The following is a 19,195-nucleotide window of genomic DNA, read 5'->3' as shown; positions in this document are numbered from 1 at the left end:
GAACGAGCACAGTTGTTATAGGATCTTTTCAGAGGTGGGGTAAAAGAATTTGAGCAAGATACTGCAGGGAAAGATCTGCGTCAGGAGACGTTAAACGTCCTAACTATGTTTCTAGATCTGGGAACCAAATGCAAGGGGTACGAACAGGAGAGCGTGACCCCGTATATACATGTTTTTTCGCATCACGCCGCGATGAACCACATGCAGCAGCGCTGACTAGCAAGGACTAGACTAGAAACGCAAGGACTAGAAAAGAAAAATTGCGCCTTAGAGAACCTACATCATCGGCGAACAAACAAAAGGGACGCAGCATGGGATGGGCTAAAATATGTTAAAGGATAGAAGAAAATTCATCTGCACTACAGGCTAGGAGATATCAGAAACGTTACGTCACGTACTCTGAAGAAGGTGGCATCCAAGAGGAAAGAGGCACCGTTTAAGTGTCGAACTCGAACAGCGCGTGTCACGCATGTTAGATGTCGACTCTATGACGCGAGGTGAGCTAAGAACGGAAATCGGGAACGACGTCCAAAGATCCAGACGACGGCAAGCTGAGGCAAATGTTGCGTCACAGTTTTAGTAAGGTGGTTTGAAGTGCCCCTGTTTATTTTGGCTTCAAAGCTAAAGGAGGACACTGTGATCGCATATGCAGCCATGCGAAGTTTTTTCCAACATGAAGAGGACACTAACTCTGATGTGTACAAATGTTCATCGTGCTTCATTCGTATTTATTCGACTCATACGTACTAACAATCGATGCTACACAACTGACTTTTACGTAGTGCACGCAGTTGCTCTTATCAACCAGTCAATAAACTCTTCTTCACACCCAAAATTTTTTTTGGACATGCTTTAGAATTCCAATTGAAAAAAGTCAAAAGAGGCAATTGAAATTCAGTAGAATTGCTTTTGAATATATTTGGAAAAACGTTTGGAACTTCTTTTGACTCCATTTGGTTATTTGGTACGGAATTCCTTTTGACATTTGTCAAAAGAGTCTCTTTTGAACTTCTGCAATTGCCATTCAATTGACACTTTTATGACTTCAATTGGTCTTGCTTTTGACACCTATTTGCCATTCATTTGATTTTCTTTTGACATAATGCCCAAATTTACCTCGGTGGCCCTATGTAGCACCCAGTACCCCTGGTATTCACGACAAAGAAGCCATCTGTTAGTGATAATACACATAATTTATTACGGGTGATTATTCCATTTTCGAAAGCATGGACACAACACTCTCCTTGATCTCGCGCAGACTTGTTGTTTTCTTGCATCTGTATGGTGCAAAAGAAGTGCAGATTACCATCTTGGTCTACTTCTGGCAGTCCAGCTGCAACTCTTAGAACATGGTTGTTGCTGCCAATGGCACTGCAAAAGTGTGCCACATGAATGTGATGGATCCAGCAAGCCAAATCGCGAGGTTGACACTGCAGGAATACAAATAACTGATTAAGCAGTAACCAGCTACTTCATGTAGACAAAGCCAGAGTTTGGCCAAATCAAAAGCAGCCGGACATTTTCTGTGTGAAATCACAACTCAACAATGAATTTTAGAATCAATAGCCTCACACTCCAGAGCAGCAAGCTTACTTATAACAGCCTAAGCTAAGAGTTCAAAATGGTCCGCATTCCCAATATGCAGGACGGGGTGATCCACATAAGGGGGCCATTCTATGCCAAATGTCTCAGGCGTGAATTCGACCCTCACTGTGGTGCAAAAGTACACACAGTTTTGTTATGAGATGAGAGCACTACGGTTTAATTTTTTGTCTTCAAATTCTCTGTTGAAATCATCGAAATTGGACGGGTACCCTAGTCAAAAACTAATGGTGCTGAAAAGAAAGATATCAATGATGGTCGAATTCACGTCTAGCATGCTTGGCATGGAATGATCAGTGTTTGTTGGTTCTAGTCCAATTTACCTTCCTCACCATTAAAAAGAATGAAAAGTGACCCACGGCTATAATCTGTGATGCCAAGAACGTGTTGCAAAGTGTCATTGGCTCGACACATGCAGAACTTGAATGCCAATGGACGTGCAGTAATGAAGACAGAAAGGGGTCCTTACCCAGAACTGCTTCACGCCGTGTCTCATCCACTGCAGGTTTCAGAGCAGCATCTTTGTGGGCGTTGCATTGTATCCCATATGAAGTTTGCCCAATCATCTCCTCGGGAGAAAACACTGGCCAAATGAGGGCATGGGCCAGCCTGCAAATTAAAGAGCATGTTAAGAAATGGAACAATGAAACTTGATACCAAAAGAGAAAAATGGGCGAATTGGGCAAGAGAGATAGCTATGCCCATGCAGTCGTACCTTGTCCTATCCCCTTTGCAGCTCTCTATTCTGTGCAGAACACCGGCGTCCACGCAAACACCTAAGCCGATGTCCAGCTGCATAGAAAAGAGGTATTACACGTATTATCCTGCAAACTGTTAACTTCAAATGATCTATCTTCCAAGCACGCTCTTACGGCTCATCCGCACTTACCAAACACAAATAAAATATCAAAATTCCGCAGGTGAGACGAACATTACCATTGGTGCTGCTGTAACAGCAGCAGCGCTCTGGTTGGAGGCAGTCTGGATTAGATTTTCCATTTGATCCACCGTGTTGGTCATGACTGAAAATAAGTACCTGCTACATGCCTGTCACAACATATGTAAAAAAAAAAAAAAAAGAAAGCCAGCTTACCACACTTCTCTTTGGCTCTGCGAAGCTTCTTTGTCAGGCGGGCATTTGCATGCTCGTTGCTCAAGCTCCTCTATTTTCCGGTTGTGCTCTGCACAATGTGTACAGTGCTGTACAAAAGTTTACGGAACGCGCGAGCGGTGTATTTTCTCCTCCGTGCGACACCCTAGCGGCGAGCGGAAGCGAGCCAGTTCACTCGTTCAGAGGAATGGGCGAGTGCGCTGGTTGCGACACACTGCGGTAGTTTCGGTATCGCTTGAACGTGCCGGTGAAGTGTTTTGGATTGGTGTCGCTGCCGGCGCACTCCTTTCCTCCCTCTGAACGAATGAACGAGCCCGCTTCCGCCCGCCGCCAGGGTGTCGCACCGAGGAGAAAATACATCGCTCGCGCGTTCCGTAAACTTTTGTCCAGCACTGTACAGTGCGCACCCTGAGGCCTAGTGGAAAATGAGCAAGTAGTTAGGCTTGTGGCAGCAGCAAATTAATGAACAAGCAGTCAAACATGAGAAATTGATGTTCTGAGGCTGGTTCTACAACAGGACCAATAATGCAGAACCGATTAATGTCTTTTTACTATAGGCAACAGTAGGTAAGTCTAAATTGGTAGCGCTAAATGACACGCCATTCCACGTCTGCGGATTGATTTAGACCGCAACAAATACTGGGCAGAAACAGTTAGGCTGCAATTACCACACACCCTTCGAGGCGTATGTGTAATTGGTTGCGGAAACGTCTGGCCTCTCGCGCTTTGGGAAAACAAAGCATATTTCTCTGTACACGCTGGACTTACCCGCAGCAACAACGAAGGCTTCAGAGGGCTCCGCATTCTTGCTCCACTGTATGAGGAATGTCTTCCACGATGTCCACGATTGCGGGTCCTTAGCGATGTCCACGTTTGCCGGGTCATGCGAAATACTTAAACCTAATTCGATATCTTGCAGGCTGTCGACGGGATAAACCTCCAGCATATTCACGCCCGGCAACTTCACCAAAATGTGCATGTTGCACGTAGTTACGCAAATAGAAAATTGTGTGAATGAAACGTGAAATACAGGACACCACACAACGTGAACACTCAATTCAAAACCACGTGCGGCGACAAAGCAAACAATACCCTACTCTACAGGTGTAGGAAGGGAGTTGCCTCAGGACAGAAGCCGCCGATATTTCGAACAGAGACTGTTCTTCTTCTGGGCACCGTCCTCATCATTGGCATGGTATTTAAAGGGTTAGGTGTGACGTGTTTAAAGGTTCATGCGAATTGTGGGTCAACAGCCCGGAGGGAAGAAAGGGTCCGTACGGGCTTCTACGGCCGGAGTGAATGGCTGCTTTGTTAGAGTGTGGAGGGGATTATGTGAACGTAGTGATCTAGGCTACAGAGTACAGACCGGTTACAGAAAAATGGAAGGTTCACGAACACGTGGACGAAACGGGACAACTAGGGTTGTCACCTTTCGTAGTGCAAAATACCGGCTGAGGGAGAGGGGGTGGAATAGAGGGAAAGGAGGAAATGTTCGCGGGAAAGGGAAGTGGGTGAGGGGTGGAAGTTATACAGAGAGAGAGAAAGAAAGAACGAGCGTACTCGCTCGAGGCAACAATGATGATAATAATGAATAACTAAGAAAACGACTGGTGACTACGGAGTTGGGTCTGTGCTCCAGATTTATTCAAGCTGTAGTGGAATGTTGAAAGGAAAACCCCGTAAAAACCCCTATGAAAGGTGTTGAGCCACAAATACCGGCAAAAGGCTGCCGGTATCACCTTCCTACCGGCAACCAGCAGAGCAAGAATTGGCAAGCATAGCGAAAGATAAGGAGGTTAGTGGTTACGTGGGGAAAATTCCAGAACGAGCAAAGGATTTTTTTTAAATATATATTTGTAATACAAAGTTGTGGCATGCAATAAAGAGAGCAGAAAGCAGTGGCCATGCAGAACATAACAGATGATAATGAAGGTAAAAGGGAAAAGCATATTTTATTTGTGTAGTGTTTCTAGGGTACCTTGTGATTTGTTGATACCGGACGGGTAAAGAGCGTTGAACTTGTATATGAGATAAGACTCCCTATCACGTCTGTCACGTGTGGATCTAAACCCGGTTTCTAGAATATATAGTTTAATGTTGTCAAAATTGTGACCAGGAACGTTAAAGTGTTCGGCGACTGCTTTGGGGAGTTTGTTGGACGTGTCGGTTCTGTGTCCGGTAAGGCGGTTGTTCATTTGTTGGCCGGTTTCACCAATGTATTGCATAGAGCAGTCGCCGCATTCAATGCAGTATATGACATTGGAGCTTGTGCATGTGAATGCGTGGTTAACGGGGTGGGTGTAATTGCTCGCAGTGCTTTTGATGGAGTTAGCGTGTTGAACGTGCTTGCATGTTTTGCAGCGCGGGCTCATAGGCAACTCAACAATACGCAACACTACCTTAAACTGGACCATGACCCAACAAAGGAGTACACGGCGCTAATAACCCATACCATACAGGACCTCCACGAACGAAAGCTCATCACACGGTGTACCTTCGATACATCGATGATATACTGATAATATGGGAACGCGGGGAACATGAATTTCAAAAGTTCGTAGATCTACTGAACACCGCGCATAGCAACATAAAGTTCACATCACAACAGTCAACTCACTTAATTAACTTCCTCGACACCACGATATCACTAGACAACGGCAACCTCATCACAACCCTGTACAAAAAGCCAACTGACAAACAACAATACCTTCACTTCAAGAGTCACCACCCGCGTCACTGTAAGGTTGGAATTCCTAATGGGCAGAGTGTAAGACTACGCAGAATTTGTTCAAACGACACAGATTACGCTGAGAAGCTTGACGAACTCTGCAGTACACTTGCCCAAAGGGACTATCCAGACTCCCTCCTAACCGAATTCCGTCGCAAGGCACTCACACTCGATCGAAACGAGGTTCTGGAAAACCGAAAAAATCCCGACGCGTGCCAAATAAGCTTCATCACAAGATATTCCAACGCACTTCCAAACATCAAAGCCATTCTACAGAAGCACGAGCCCCTCCTCCAAAGCACTGACCGACTTAGCAACATATTCACAAATCCCATACAGGTGACATACCGACGCGCAAGAAACCTGGCAAACTCCTTGGTCAATGCCAAAATCAGCAAAACGAGCGCCCCGTACACGGGAACACGACCCTGCAACCTCCCGCGCTGCAAAACATGCAAGCACGTTCAACACGCTAACTCCATCAAAAGCACTGCGAGCAATTACACCCACCCCGTTAACCACGCATTCACATGCACAAGCTCCAATGTCATATACTGCATTGAATGCGGCGACTGCTCTATGCAATACATTGGTGAAACCGGCCAACAAATGAACAACCGCCTTACCGGACACAGAACCGACACGTCCAACAAACTCCCCAAAGCAGTCGCCGAACACTTTAACGTTCCTGGTCACAATTTTGACAACATTAAACTATATATTCTAGAAACCGGGTTTAGATCCACACGTGACAGACGTGATAGGGTGTCTTATCTCATATACAAGTTCAACGCTCTTCACCCGTCCGGTATCAACAAATCACAAGGTACCCTAGAAACACTTCACAAATAAAATATGCTTTTCCCTTCTACCTTCATTATCATCTGTTATGTTCTGCATGGCCACTGCTTTCTGCTCTCTTTATTGCATGCCACAACTTTGTATTACAAATATATATTTAAAAAAAAAATCCTTTGCTCGTTCTGGAATTTTCCCCACGTAACCACTAACCTCCTTATCTTTCGCTTGCCAATTCTTGCCTGTTGTCCGGTTGTCCCGTTTCGTCCACGTGTTCGTGAACCTTCCATTTTTCTGTAACCGGTCTGTAGCCTAGATCACTACGTTCACATAATCCCCTCCACACTCTAACAAAGCAGCCATTCACTCCGGCCGTAGAAGCCCGTACGGACCCTTTCTTCCCTCCGGGCTGTTGACCCACAATTCGCATGAACCTTTAAACACGTCACACCTAACTCTTTAAATACCATGCCAATGATGAGGACGGTGCCCAGAAGAAGAACAGTCTCTGTTCGAAATATCGGCGGCTTCTGTCCTGAGGCAACTCCCTTCCTACATCTCTACCGGTTCGCTGGATTTCTACCCATCTACCTACACTAGAGGTGTGCGCTGTGGGCATTTTTTTCGGCGGCGGCGTAGAGCACGTTGAAGGCCCGGCGGCGGCGGCGTCAGCGGCGTCACGCCGATGCTGTCATATCGGCGTGCGCCCCGTGGGCTGTCAATATGTTCTCTTCTCCAACGGGGACGCACGAACACCTCAGAGCGGGGGTATTTTCTCCATCATAGACACCGCGATGGTGGCAGTATTTACTGTACCTTGCACAAAACAAGTGCGTCAGCACTGGATAGTATTATGAAAGAAAACCGAACACTCAAAGGAACATTAGGAGAAGTAAAGCACTTCAAGAAGGTCGTCGCCCAAGAACTTCGACTGGGCGCGTTAAGTGCGCGTTAAGCGCTGGAGAAAACAACATAGCTAGATAATCAGAACGACGAGCCATCCCTTTAATGGCAACTACACGTAACAGTTATAGCGAGTGCTGACCGAATGTTCACAGGACGGCGACGCGTGAAAGCTCTGTCTACTGATCGTGGCTCTTTTTGGGAAACCATATAAATATGCGAACGTTAGCAAACGATATGACATAAGGCGCACCAACACATCATTGAACAGTATTTTTGCAAAGGCTGTAGTTATCGTGAATAAATACTGTAAAATCATTTAATTTCGCAGCCCTAAATTTTCGCGAATCGAGTAGGGATATATTCGCAACAACTTAATTTCACGCACTCCACGAGTTCCTCGAATTTTCTCGATTCGCAAAATTCGCGAAAATTAAGGTCTCGCAAAATTAAAGGGTTTTACAGTATAAACTTGTCCAGAACGAGTGGGTTGAGTCTGCCATGCTTCGCGCGCATTATAAGCCCCGCAATTCCGCGATTGAAAACACCCTCTCTGACTGTGTGCTTTTCGCCGGCACACACAAAATGCACTATTTGCTACGCACTTTTCGAGCGCAGAAAGAGCGACGGACAATCCACGTGAGAGGACCAAGTGCTTTAGAGCGATCGAGCTGATTGGTGTAAGCGCTAATATGTTGGTCAGATAGACCGCTTTCCAACCCAGATAAGGCGAAAGTCGCGTCATTTCTGCGCTCGGAAATGGCGTACTTCTTGTTTCGGCTCATTTGCATAGCGACATTCAGCGTCGGATATTTCAACACACGTGCGCGTTTAAGAATTTCAAAACATGGAATGGCTTTCAACGATGAGTATCTTCCTTCTGCTATCCCGTTTTTACGCGAAATTCCTTAATTAAAGAATTAATGAATTTGAGGTAATTAATGATCTTATAGTTACATACTTTCTTCGAGATAATATTCGCATGACCAACTCAAAAGCGGCATGTATTTCGTCCCGCTATTTTTTAAACAAAAATTCTGTGACGAATAAAAAACAAAACACCCTGTATATAGATAATGACCAGTGCTATGGTGTTGGTGGATGACCGGCGAAGAACCTGCAAGAATTGAATGACAAGTTTTCCTGGAGTTGTGTGCCTCCAGGGTTGACTATGAAACGAAACCCTAAAGCATAAACAGCATATCAGGAGATGAAATTGTCACTTCTAAAAACACCACAAATGAAGCCTGGAACCTAAGATGAAAGAAAACAAACAAAATATTAGGTATGGGAGATATTCGTTTATAGAAAGTGGATCAAAATGGGCGCATTACACAGCCGCGCCGATTTTTCAACATCGGCGGCAGCGGCGGCGGCATGCTGACAGTTTTGGTACGGCGCCGACGGCGAGGCCCCGACCTCCGGCGGCGGCGCTTCGGCGCGGCGGCGCACACCTCTTCTACCCTACACTTCGCTTGCGGCTTGGATTGGCTTCGATAGCCCTAGCAGTTTGCCTCGACTAAAGGAGAGGAACGGCGCAACTTGAACCTGTAACTACAAATATGCAAACAACGCCGAATAAAATCGCACATTCCAGTTCTCTTGTTTAATCATATTATTAATAATACATATGCCTAAAGAGCGGATAATAACACAGTGAATAGATGCAAACAAACAAGCCACTTCGATATTTCGGGCCACTTGCAGTGTCGGATTGGGCAGCTAATGAAATAATGAAATGTTTTATTGATTTTTGATTTGTGCAACATTTGTTGGACGCTGCGCAGCCGTGCAGCGGTATAATGTTCGTCATGATGGTGCATTCCAGGGCGTGTTCCCATTCCCAAGCGCGCGATTTGCGAGAGCGACAGCGGCAGCGGCAGCGACAATTTTTCCATGTCTCGGCTTCTCGTTCTCGTTCAACGATTTATATGCGAGCGGAACCTGAAGCGATGTTGACAACCAAACCGTACTGTTGCAAGAAACCTGTTGTTGCTTCTGCCTGCGCGGAACAGAAAAAAAAAAAAAAAAAAAATGTCGCTGTCGCCGTCGCGTGTATCTATCTATCTTCATGTTGGAATGGCATCAGTAGTGAGACCTAGCTTATGTTCGATCAGGTTTCGGTGCGCAATTCATGCCGGAGTATCTTCATGTTGGAACGGCATCAGTAGTGAGACCTAGCTTATGTTCGGTCACGTTTCGGTGCACAATTCATGCCCGAGTATCTTCATGTTGGAACGACATCAGCAGTGAGACCTAGCTTATGTTCGGTCAGGTTTCTGTGCACAATTCATGCCGGGGTATCTTCACGTTGAAACGGCATCAGTAGTGAGACCTAGCTTATGTTGGGTCAGGTTTCTGTGCACAATTCATGCCGAGGTATCTTCACGTTGAACGGCATCAGTAGTGAGACCTAGCTTATGTTCGGTCAGGTTTCGGTGCACAATTCATGCCGGAGTATCTTCACGTTGGAACGGCATCAGTAGTGAGACCTAGCTTATGTTCGGTCAGGTTTCGGTGCACAATTCATGCCGGAGTATCTTCACGTTGGAACGACATCAGTAGTGAGACCTAGCTTATGTTCGGTCAGGTTTCGGTGCACAATTCATGCCGGAGTATCTTCACGTTGGAACGGCATCAGTAGTGAGACCTAGCTTATGTTCGGTCAGGTTTCGGTGCACAATTCATGCCGGAGTATCTTCACGTTGGAACGGCATCAGTAGTGAGACCTAGCTTATGTTCGGTCAGGTTTCGGTGCACAATTCATGCCGGAGTATCTTCACGTTGGAACGGCATCAGTAGTGAGACCTAGCTTATGTTCGGTCAGGTTTCGGTGCACAATTCATGCCGGAGTATCTTCATGTTGGAACGGCATCAGTAGTGAGACCTAGCTTATGTTCGGTCAGGTTTCGGTGCACAATTCATGCCGGAGTATCTTCACGTTGGAACGGCATCAGTAGTGAAACCTAGCTTATGTTCGGTCAGGTTTCGGTGCACAATTCATGCCGGAGTATCTTCATGTTGGAAAGACATCAGTAGTGAGACCTAGCTTATGTTCGGTCAGGTTTCGGTGCACAATTCATGCCGGAGTATCTTCACGTTGGAACGACATCAGTAGTGAGACCTAGCTTATGTTCGATCAGGTTTCGGTGCACAATTCATGCCGGAGTACCTTCATGTTGGAACGACATCAGTAGTGAGACCTAGCTTATGTTCGGTCAGGTTTCGGTGCACAATACATGCTGGAGTATCTTCATGTTGGAGCGACATCAGTAGTGAGACCTAGCTTATGTTCGATCAGGTTTCGGTGCACAATTCTATAGGTGGGGAGTAACGCGTTACAAAGTAGTGCGTTACCGGTAACGCGTTACATTCGAGTAGTGAAATATGGTAACGCATTACATTTGGGTGAAAAGTAATGAGTAACGTAACGTCATTACATTTTTACTAACTAACGCGTAACGGCGTTATGCGTTACTGCGTGTTTGGGAACATTGCTTCATCGTCTAAACTTGAAAGCTTGAGCGAGGATCATGCCTGTAGACTCCGGGAAAATCTCCGATTTTTTCTATTCACCTTCAACAATGACATGAAGGTCACATCGGCACCCGCGAAGAACGCAAAAGGACTATTGACCTACCCTGGTTGAGATGTCACCTTTGTTCACCTCTATTTTTCACTCCCTTTGGTATTTTTCGGACGAATGGGGTAAAAGCGACAGAAAAATATCCTCTACCGTCTGAACAAGTAACAAAGTACCAAGGGATTCGCTGTTTGGATTTATACTGTGTGAGATAAAAGTCACCGTCTCTATCAACCTTGACAAGCAGCACGCACTTGTCATTAGGAGCCCGCTCAGCCACACAGATGAAAATTTTGAGCGTCAACTACTTCTGCATTGCAATAAATCGTACATGTAAGTTTTGTTCATGCGTGACCCTTGTTTGTGCACAACATTGCTTGTATTGATCAGCGGAACGCACTTGTGTGACTCAACCGAAAATGGTACATATTATAAGGACAACTAGCGAAGTAATGCAAAAGTAACGGCATTACTTATCAGAAGTAACGGCGTTAGTAACGCGTTACCTTCTATTGCAACAGTAACGAATAACGTAACGTGTTACTTTTTGAAAAAGTAGTGAGTAACGGTAGTGCACTACAAAATAAAAGTAACTTCCCCACCTATGCACAATTCATGCCGGAGTACCTTCATGTTGGAACGACATCAGTAGTGAGACCTAGCTTATGTTCGGTCAGGTTTCGGTGCACAATACATGCTGGAGTATCTTCATGTTGGAACGACATCAGTAGTGAGACCTAGTTTATGTTCGGTCAGGTTTTGGTGCACAATTCATGCTGGAGTATCTTCATATTGGAACGACATCAGTAGTGAGACCTAGCTTATGTTCGGTCAGGTTTTGGTGCACAATTCATGCTGGAGTATTTTCACGTTGGAACGGCATCAGTAGTGAGACCTAGCTTATGTGTTCGGTCAGGTTTCTGTGCGAAATGCTTGCCGGTATCTTCATGTTGGAACGGCTCTTACTGAGACATATAGGTTCTGTTTGGTCAGGTTTCTGTGCAAAATGGCTGCGTCAGCTTGCGCTTGGTGGATACGCCGTCAGCTTGGAATGGCTTGTGTAATGAGGGTCAACTTCTCTTCAGTTTAATTTTTTTCTCTATCTCTATCTAATCCATGCGGGAAGATGTCTTATGTTGGACTAGTTTACACGGTAACGTTCATGCAGAATTGTGTCCTCAAGCTGGAAAAGCTTGTGTAGTGATGGCTAACTAGCACACATCCAGTCAAGTTTTTGTGTACAATTCCTGCCTTTTACTTGTACGGTCTACTTCAAGGTGGAAGATTGTTACAGGAAACATTTTGGCTGTTCATGGGAAGTTAAGCGAAAGACATTGTTGGGTTTCCAATGTGGCTGAACAAACTTAAACTAAAGGAAAGCTGAAATGTATCACTAAATTATCTTAGAACAATCCAAAGGCACAGGCAAAATTACACCAAAATAAGCCATAGGTAGCCAACAACTTTTCTTTGGGCAACAGGCAAAAGAAAGTCAAACAAAAAAAATGCCAAAGATGGTCTGTAGATTTTGTTTTGGCAACCGGCCAAAGAAAGTCAAACCAAAAATCAGCCAAAGGTGGTCTATAGATTTTGTTTGGGCAACCGGCCAAAGAAAGTCAAACCAAAAAACAGCCAAAGGTGGTCTATAGATTTTGTTTGGGCTGCCGGCCAAAGAAAGTCAAACCAAAAAAAGGCCAAAGGTGGTCTATAGATTTTGTTTGGGCATTGGTCCAAAGAAAGTCAAAGTCAAAAGAAATACCAAACAACCCAAATGATGTCCAAACAATGTCAATTGACAAGCAAAGTTCATTTTCATAAGGGACAGCAGCACAAGCGGACACACACGGGCGAGAAGCCATACAAGTGTGATGTCTGCCATGCAGAGTTCAACCTGATTGGGCACCTACAGCAGCACAAGCGGACACACACGGGCGAGAAGCCATACACGTGCGATGTCTGCCCTGCGGAGTTCAGTCAGGGAGGGCACCTACAGCAGCACATGTCGATACACACGGGCGAGGAGCCATACAAGTGTCATCTCTGCCACGCAGAGTTCAGACAGAACGGAACCTTGTCACGTCACAAGCGAACACACACGGGTGAGCAGCCATAAAATTGCGACCTCTGTCCTGCAGTGTTCATCCACAACCCAAACTTGCGGTGTGAAACATGTGCAGTCCCTGTCGTGTAGAATATCAGAAGCAGACAGCCTGGGGTGAGAAACCATAAAGGAGCATTCTGTTCTGCAAACCTTAGGCACAGCACAAACCTGCAGTGAAACAAGAAGACCTACATGGGTGTGAAGCCATACAAGTGCAACCTCTGTGCTGCAGAGCAGGAACGCACAAAGTTAGAGAAGCCGCTGCTAGAGCTAGTTCAGCCAGAGCATGAACCTGTGACCTAACATGCAGCCACGACACACTTGGGATGGTGACCATACAAGTGCTTAGAGGCCGCGCACACGTTAAAGTGCACCAGTCCTGGGCTGTCGCATGTCCTTGATGCAGACATCTGAAGAAGCACATGCTAATGCACAGATAGGCGAACGCTATTCCGATGCGATCTGTATTCCACTGTATTTTATTTGTGTTTCACATTTTTGAAACTCTCACTCACGAACAGGCAGAGGGTAAAAAGAGGTGGTGACACACGTGAAACGTAAACAAACAACGAAGGGACACCCATACAGTGGCTCTGAACTGCTAACCAATGTTTACTTCCATGAAAAACATGCATTGCATTGTTTCCGTTTTGCCTCTGTGTTCCTTTCTTTATTCCTTTCCTCTGTTTATGATGAATGCTTTTTTAACGCCCTGCATCTCCTCACCTGATGACATAAACGAATAAATCAACCCAAAGAAATAAAAGAATATTTCTACAAGACATCACGACTTGTAAGATAATTTCCTTTGTGAACAATTTGTGTTACGAGCATCTGTTGTGGAATGCGTTACAATTTGTTAACAGTTTCTGAATGAAATCTCAGGAAAGATCACCAAGAGACAATTGTGTATAGTATGAGAGAGTAAGGGCTGTGACGTCAGTCTCGAGAAATTTTTTTTTTTTGTGCCGAAAGGATTGGCCGGAGACTGCAACGACTAGAAGTACAGCTCCCGTCAACCTTAGTAGTAACATGGGAAGAAAAAATGGCCTCGTTCCGTCATATGCTCTGAAAAGTAATGAAACATGCACGCATCTGTGCACTAAACCTGGTCAAAACATGCCGTAAAAATGTGTCGTTTATGCGGTAAAAACTCGAGCTGTATATGCAGCTGTAAACTTTTTTAACTGGATACGTTGGGGTTGCAGTGGAAGATCACCAAAGCGGGATATTAAAACTAATAATAATAATACAAGGCCGTGTTTGGATGATATGAACTGTTGAAGGAAATGTTTGCCACCAGGTACCGTTGAGTACTGTCTAGAGAAGTTCTGGCACCTGTCAGTCAAAAAATGTTCTCATAGTTCGAAAATGACCTCCCTACGTCGCCCGTTGTGAGAGGAGCATACACGAAGCCTGAAAGTAAGGTGCGCCTGCACAACCCTCGGTAGGGTGGCGTCAGGAACCGAAGCAAACAGATCGCCGACTGACCTTTGCGAGCCCCTCGTGTACACCTTTCACCACATCCAAGGATTCGACAGGCAGGAGGCCTCCAGTTTCAAGCCTCCGGATGGCTCGTGCAAGGAAGAGTAAGTGCGTTTTCACTAACTGTACCTCCACAGCTAGCACTGGCTTTTCAAAGAGCGCTTGTGCTTATCCGACAGCGCCGCTGTCCTCGGAACAAAACGTGTTCACCACGTCCTTCAGGCTGTCGAAGTGAGCGGCGTAGAGATCTACTGCCTCCAGCCAGGTTCCCCTTCTTATGACACAACAGGTTCAGGGAGCAGGGGAACGTCTGGCATCATTTCTCGGTATGTTTCTGTTTGGCTTGGCGCCTTCACAAAAACTTTCTTCACGACTGACACCTTCTTGGGCCCCCTAATTTTTTCTGCCATGTGCTTGAGGCCGTGCGCCAAACATGTTACGTGCACGAGGTTTGCATAGAAAACTTTCGTGGTGTCAGCAGCCTTTATCATGTACGCAGCTGCACCTGCATAAAATATCCTAGAGTTCTCTCTCTTCCCCCCACCTGGCCAGAGTAGCTTGAGAGCATCGTTTACGAATCTGGCTACGGTGCCGTGGTTTGTTTTCTCGAGTGTTCAGCTCGCAAGCAGATAAGGCCTATGGACCTTTGATTATCGTCAAGTTTTCCAACAGCAAGATTCGCTACATAGCGACCGCAGGCGTCCGTCATCTCATCTGCAGCAGCCCACATTGGGCCGTTTCTAAGAGAAGACCTTGTTTCATTCAAGGCTTTCTCGTACAAATGAGACAGGTAATTCTTTCGGAGAGTTGATTCTGCCGGTATCTTCCTGCGAGAATATTTCTCGAGGCATTTTCTTAACGTCGGATATTCGAGTTTGCACCACGGAATATATTAGTTGTGACAAAGTCTTCAGAAAGGTCTTCCGCACAAAATTCGTCAAACTCTCAAGGCGCGAGCTCGCAGGGTGGGGATGTAGAGGTTGCTGGAGTTCTGCTCCCCTTCGCTTTCTCAGAAATGTGAGACCTCACATGCTGGTCCACCTGAAACTTCCTCTCTGCATTGACCTATAGGAGACAGAAAGAAAAAGAAGAATAACGGAAAAATCGAGTCAGGAAACATAAAGAGCCGTGACAATGAATTTCTGTGAAGCAAATAAAAACTAAAGACGGCATTGATGTTGTGTCGTTAATAAGAGTCTTTGCGCGTACATTGTGTCGCAAAGCGAGCCCCATTTACGCTTATTTGCTCGAAAGATACTCGTTCGTAATCCTCCCTAATGCACGAAAGCCCATGCCTTGTAAAAGTTAAGGGATGAAACTTAAGTGTTGCTCGTCTATATAGTTGAATGTTCCATGCTTTCTTACCTTCTTCTCGCAAATCCTGAGGAATAGTACCCTTCCCTCGGTGCACAAATCTGGATTCTCTGCCGTCCATGTCTTGTACAGACCTGAAATTGAAGGCTTAGGTCTTGGCATCGTAAGGAAACGACGTAAAAGCGATAGACGAACGATTGGCGCCAAGAGAACGCGTCATACTCTCTGTTGCAGACAGAGAGGACACAGTCTGCGTTCAGCGCAACCAGAGTGGCGTGGACGCAGCAGGGACGGAATCTCAAGAAGACGTCACGATGCCAAGTGAATAATCGGCGGATTGCAATGTGAAATGTGGTTGAGATTGATACGTCATATGTGACGTGCAGGGGAAATATGCAGCAACGTGTGAAATATGCATTTACATGCACTTAAAACATACCGCAAATCGTTTGGGACAAGGCTCAAATTTGCTTTAGTGTCACCACCAGTGTAAACTATATGTTCAGGAAAGAATATGTAGAGTTGGGCGGCGGGTGCGAGTATACTAGAGGGTACCCGCAGTTACCCGCATGTCGTCACGAATTGCGGGTAGGAATTCGCGACCGCTGCGGGTAAAATGCGGGTGTACCCGCGACGCGACCGCGGGATGACCCCAACTAAGTGATCCCTCTCTGTTACACGCGCAGCAGGGCCCTATGTTGTTGGCCATATAAATCCATTTGCCACACAGCAGCAGGCAATTGCTGGCGAGAGAGTTCGATTATTAATGCAGACATATATGGCTCTCCCGTGAATTGGAGTTTGTTGTTGTGGTGTTGCGGTCCCAGCATGGAACCTTTAATGGAAAAGTGGTAAGATGTGCTAAATTTTGAGCTGACTTCGGAAAACTATACCATACTTTGTAAAGGTAGGGGAACTAGATGAGGACGAGTGGCTTTGATAACCCAATAAACTTCAGTTAATTCGACATTGGCAGCAAACTTGATAACACAGTGAACTACCATTAATTCGCCCGTGAGAGGAATGCGAAAGTTTATATCAAACTGTATCAAGATCGAATTGAATAATAGGTTAAAAAATGAGCGCGATCAACTTCCCTTTTATGTGTTAGTGTGTGCACTTGAAACGCGCATCTGAAAACATGCCGTCACATGTTATACAACCGCAAGGACAGCAAGTTGACATCCTCCGAGAAACCATCCTGACAAGCGAGCTCTGATCGTATGTAATAACTTCTCCATGACCATTTCATGGCACTTTCAGTTGGCATTCGACTAGCGCTGGAACTCATAGCTGGTGACCCCAATTTTATAACTCCATCTCTGTGTGTATTGCCCGTTACTATCATCCGCAGTAAGCGATAACATTTGTGCAGCAGCATAGTACACAGTATGCACTAGTACAGCTTGACAGCATACTAGTCATATTTGAGTAATATGAAGATATACCAAAAATTGCACAACCGAGTGCAGGCATCACTGACTCGAGGAAAATAAGCGTAACCTAATTATATGACACCAAAACAAAAATAACAAAAATACTCATACGAGAAAAGAAACGAGTCCCGAATAGTGCTCAGCTTGTTCCGTCTGAACTACACTTTACCTCTCGGCAAATACCGGAGCGTGGTGCAAGCCGAAATAGCACAATGTACTGAAAGTCAAGTGCAAGGGGGTGGCCAGTTGGTGGAAAGCCTTGAACAGACCCGTCAAACTAAAGAACATTGATAAGACACAAACCGTCCACTCCAATTGCACTCGACATTCAGTACATTGTGCTTGTGCATCGTGCAATCGTGCACAATAGGGATTATTTGTGGAGTTGGAATGCGAACAGTGTGACAAGGCATTCCGAATGTGGTGACATCTAGTTTTTCAAAGATCGAGAATCAGAGATGCGCCTGGACTGGTATGCCCTCAGAATGTCCTATTTATGTAATTTCAGACGCAAGAAAAAGTACTGATACGCCCCAGTAGCGCCAGCTTGTCCACGACCCTATATGTTGACGCTGGAGAGGCTAACGACAAACTGCCAGCAGAGAACGGCGAGCCCGAAGCGGTGATGGGGCATGATCCTCGTCTCATTTCAGGCAGCCGCGTTGCGCGTCTACTGGAGCACTTCAGAAACCAGGAATTTGAGCACGGCTACGGCATAAACCCGTGCGCCTCCTCCCAGACGTTCGGCAAACGAGCCTTGGGTATAAGGCGAAAAATACGACCGACCGAGCACTCGTCTGATGAGCCTGGTCGTTCTCTTTCACTTGGTAGTGCCAGCTTGTCCACGACCCTATATGTTGACGCTGGAGAGGTTAACGACAAACTGCCAGCAGAGAACAGCGAGCCCGAGGCGGTGATGGGAGATGATCCTCGTCTCATTTCAGGCAGCTGCGTTGCTCGTCTACTGGAGCACTTCAAAAACCAGGAATTTGAGCACGGCTACGGCATAAACCCGTGCGCCTCCTCCCAGACGTTCGGCAAACGAGCCTTGGGTATGAGGCGAAACATACGACCGACCGAGCACTCGTTTGATGAGCCTGGTCGTTCTCTTTCACTTGGTAGTGCCAGCTTGTCCACGACCCTATATGTTGACGCTGGAGAGGTTAACGACAAACTGCCAGCAGAGAACGGCGAGCCCGAGGCGGTGATGGGGGATGATCCTCGTCTCATTTCAGGCAGCCGCGTTGCGCTTCTACTGGAGCACTTCAGAAACCAGGAATTTGAGCACGGCTACGGCATAAACCCGTGCGCCTCCTCCCAGACGTTCGGCAAACGAGCCTTGGGTATGAGGCGAAAAATACGACCGACCGAGCACTCGTTTGATGAGCCTGGTCGTTCTCTTTCACTTGGTAGTGCCAGCTTGTCCACGACCCTATATGTTGACGCTGGAGAGGCTAACGACAAACTGCCAGCAGAGAACGGCGAGCCCGAAGCGGTGATGGGGCATGATCCTCGTCTCATTTCAGGCAGCCGCGTTGCGCGTCTACTGGAGCACTTCAGAAACCAGGAATTTGAGCACGGCTACAGCATAAACCCGTGCGCCTCCTCCCAGACGTTCGGCAAACGAGCCTTGGGTATGAGGCGAAAAATACGACCGACCGAGCACTCGTCTGATGAGCCTGGTCGTTCTCTTTCACTTGGTAGTGCCAGCTTGTCCACGACCCTATATGTTGACGCTGGAGAGGTTAACGACAAACTGCCAGCAGAGAACGGCGAGCCCGAGGCGGTGATGGGGATGATCCTCGTCTCATTTCAGGCAGCCGCGTTGCGCTTCTACTGGAGCACTTCAGAAACCAGGAATTTGAGCACGGCTACGGCATAAACCCGTGCGCCTCCTCCCAGACGTTCGGCAAACGAGCCTTGGGTATGAGGCGAAACATACGACCGACCGAGCACTCGTTTGATGAGCCTGGTCGTTCTCTTTCACTTGGTAGTGCCAGCTTGTCCACGACCCTATATGTTGACGCTGGAGAGGTTAACGACAAACTGCCAGCAGAGAACGGCGAGCCCGAGGCGGTGATGGGGGATGATCCTCGTCTCATTTCAGGCAGCCGCGTTGCGCTTCTACTGGAGC

General features: G+C 46.4%; 1 protein-coding gene and 1 long non-coding RNA gene across 2 annotated transcripts; one reads left to right on the top strand and one right to left on the bottom strand.

Annotated features, from left to right (window-relative positions):
- Positions 1-2,171: 2,171 nt before the first annotated feature.
- Positions 2,172-2,829, bottom strand: LOC135395494 (uncharacterized). The gene is made up of 4 exons (XR_010423122.1): positions 2,696-2,829; positions 2,539-2,624; positions 2,318-2,394; positions 2,172-2,211 (listed from the first exon to the last, which is right to left on the bottom strand). It is a non-coding gene; the product is annotated as an uncharacterized LOC135395494 (long non-coding RNA).
- A 9,670-nt stretch (positions 2,830-12,499) lies between these two features.
- LOC135395695 (protein krueppel-like) lies at positions 12,500-13,129 on the top strand. The gene is made up of 2 exons (XM_064626792.1): positions 12,500-12,824; positions 13,059-13,129. The coding sequence occupies exons 1-2, from the start codon at positions 12,500-12,502 to the stop codon at positions 13,127-13,129; spliced, it is 396 nt and encodes a 131-aa protein (XP_064482862.1).
- The last annotated feature ends 6,066 nt before the right edge of the window (positions 13,130-19,195 follow it).

The sequence above is a fragment of the Ornithodoros turicata genome, chromosome 5 (genome assembly GCF_037126465.1).
Source record: "Ornithodoros turicata isolate Travis chromosome 5, ASM3712646v1, whole genome shotgun sequence".
Classification (NCBI taxonomy): Eukaryota; Metazoa; Arthropoda; class Arachnida; order Ixodida; family Argasidae; genus Ornithodoros; species Ornithodoros turicata.
This window is presented reverse-complemented; position numbering and strand designations above follow the sequence as displayed.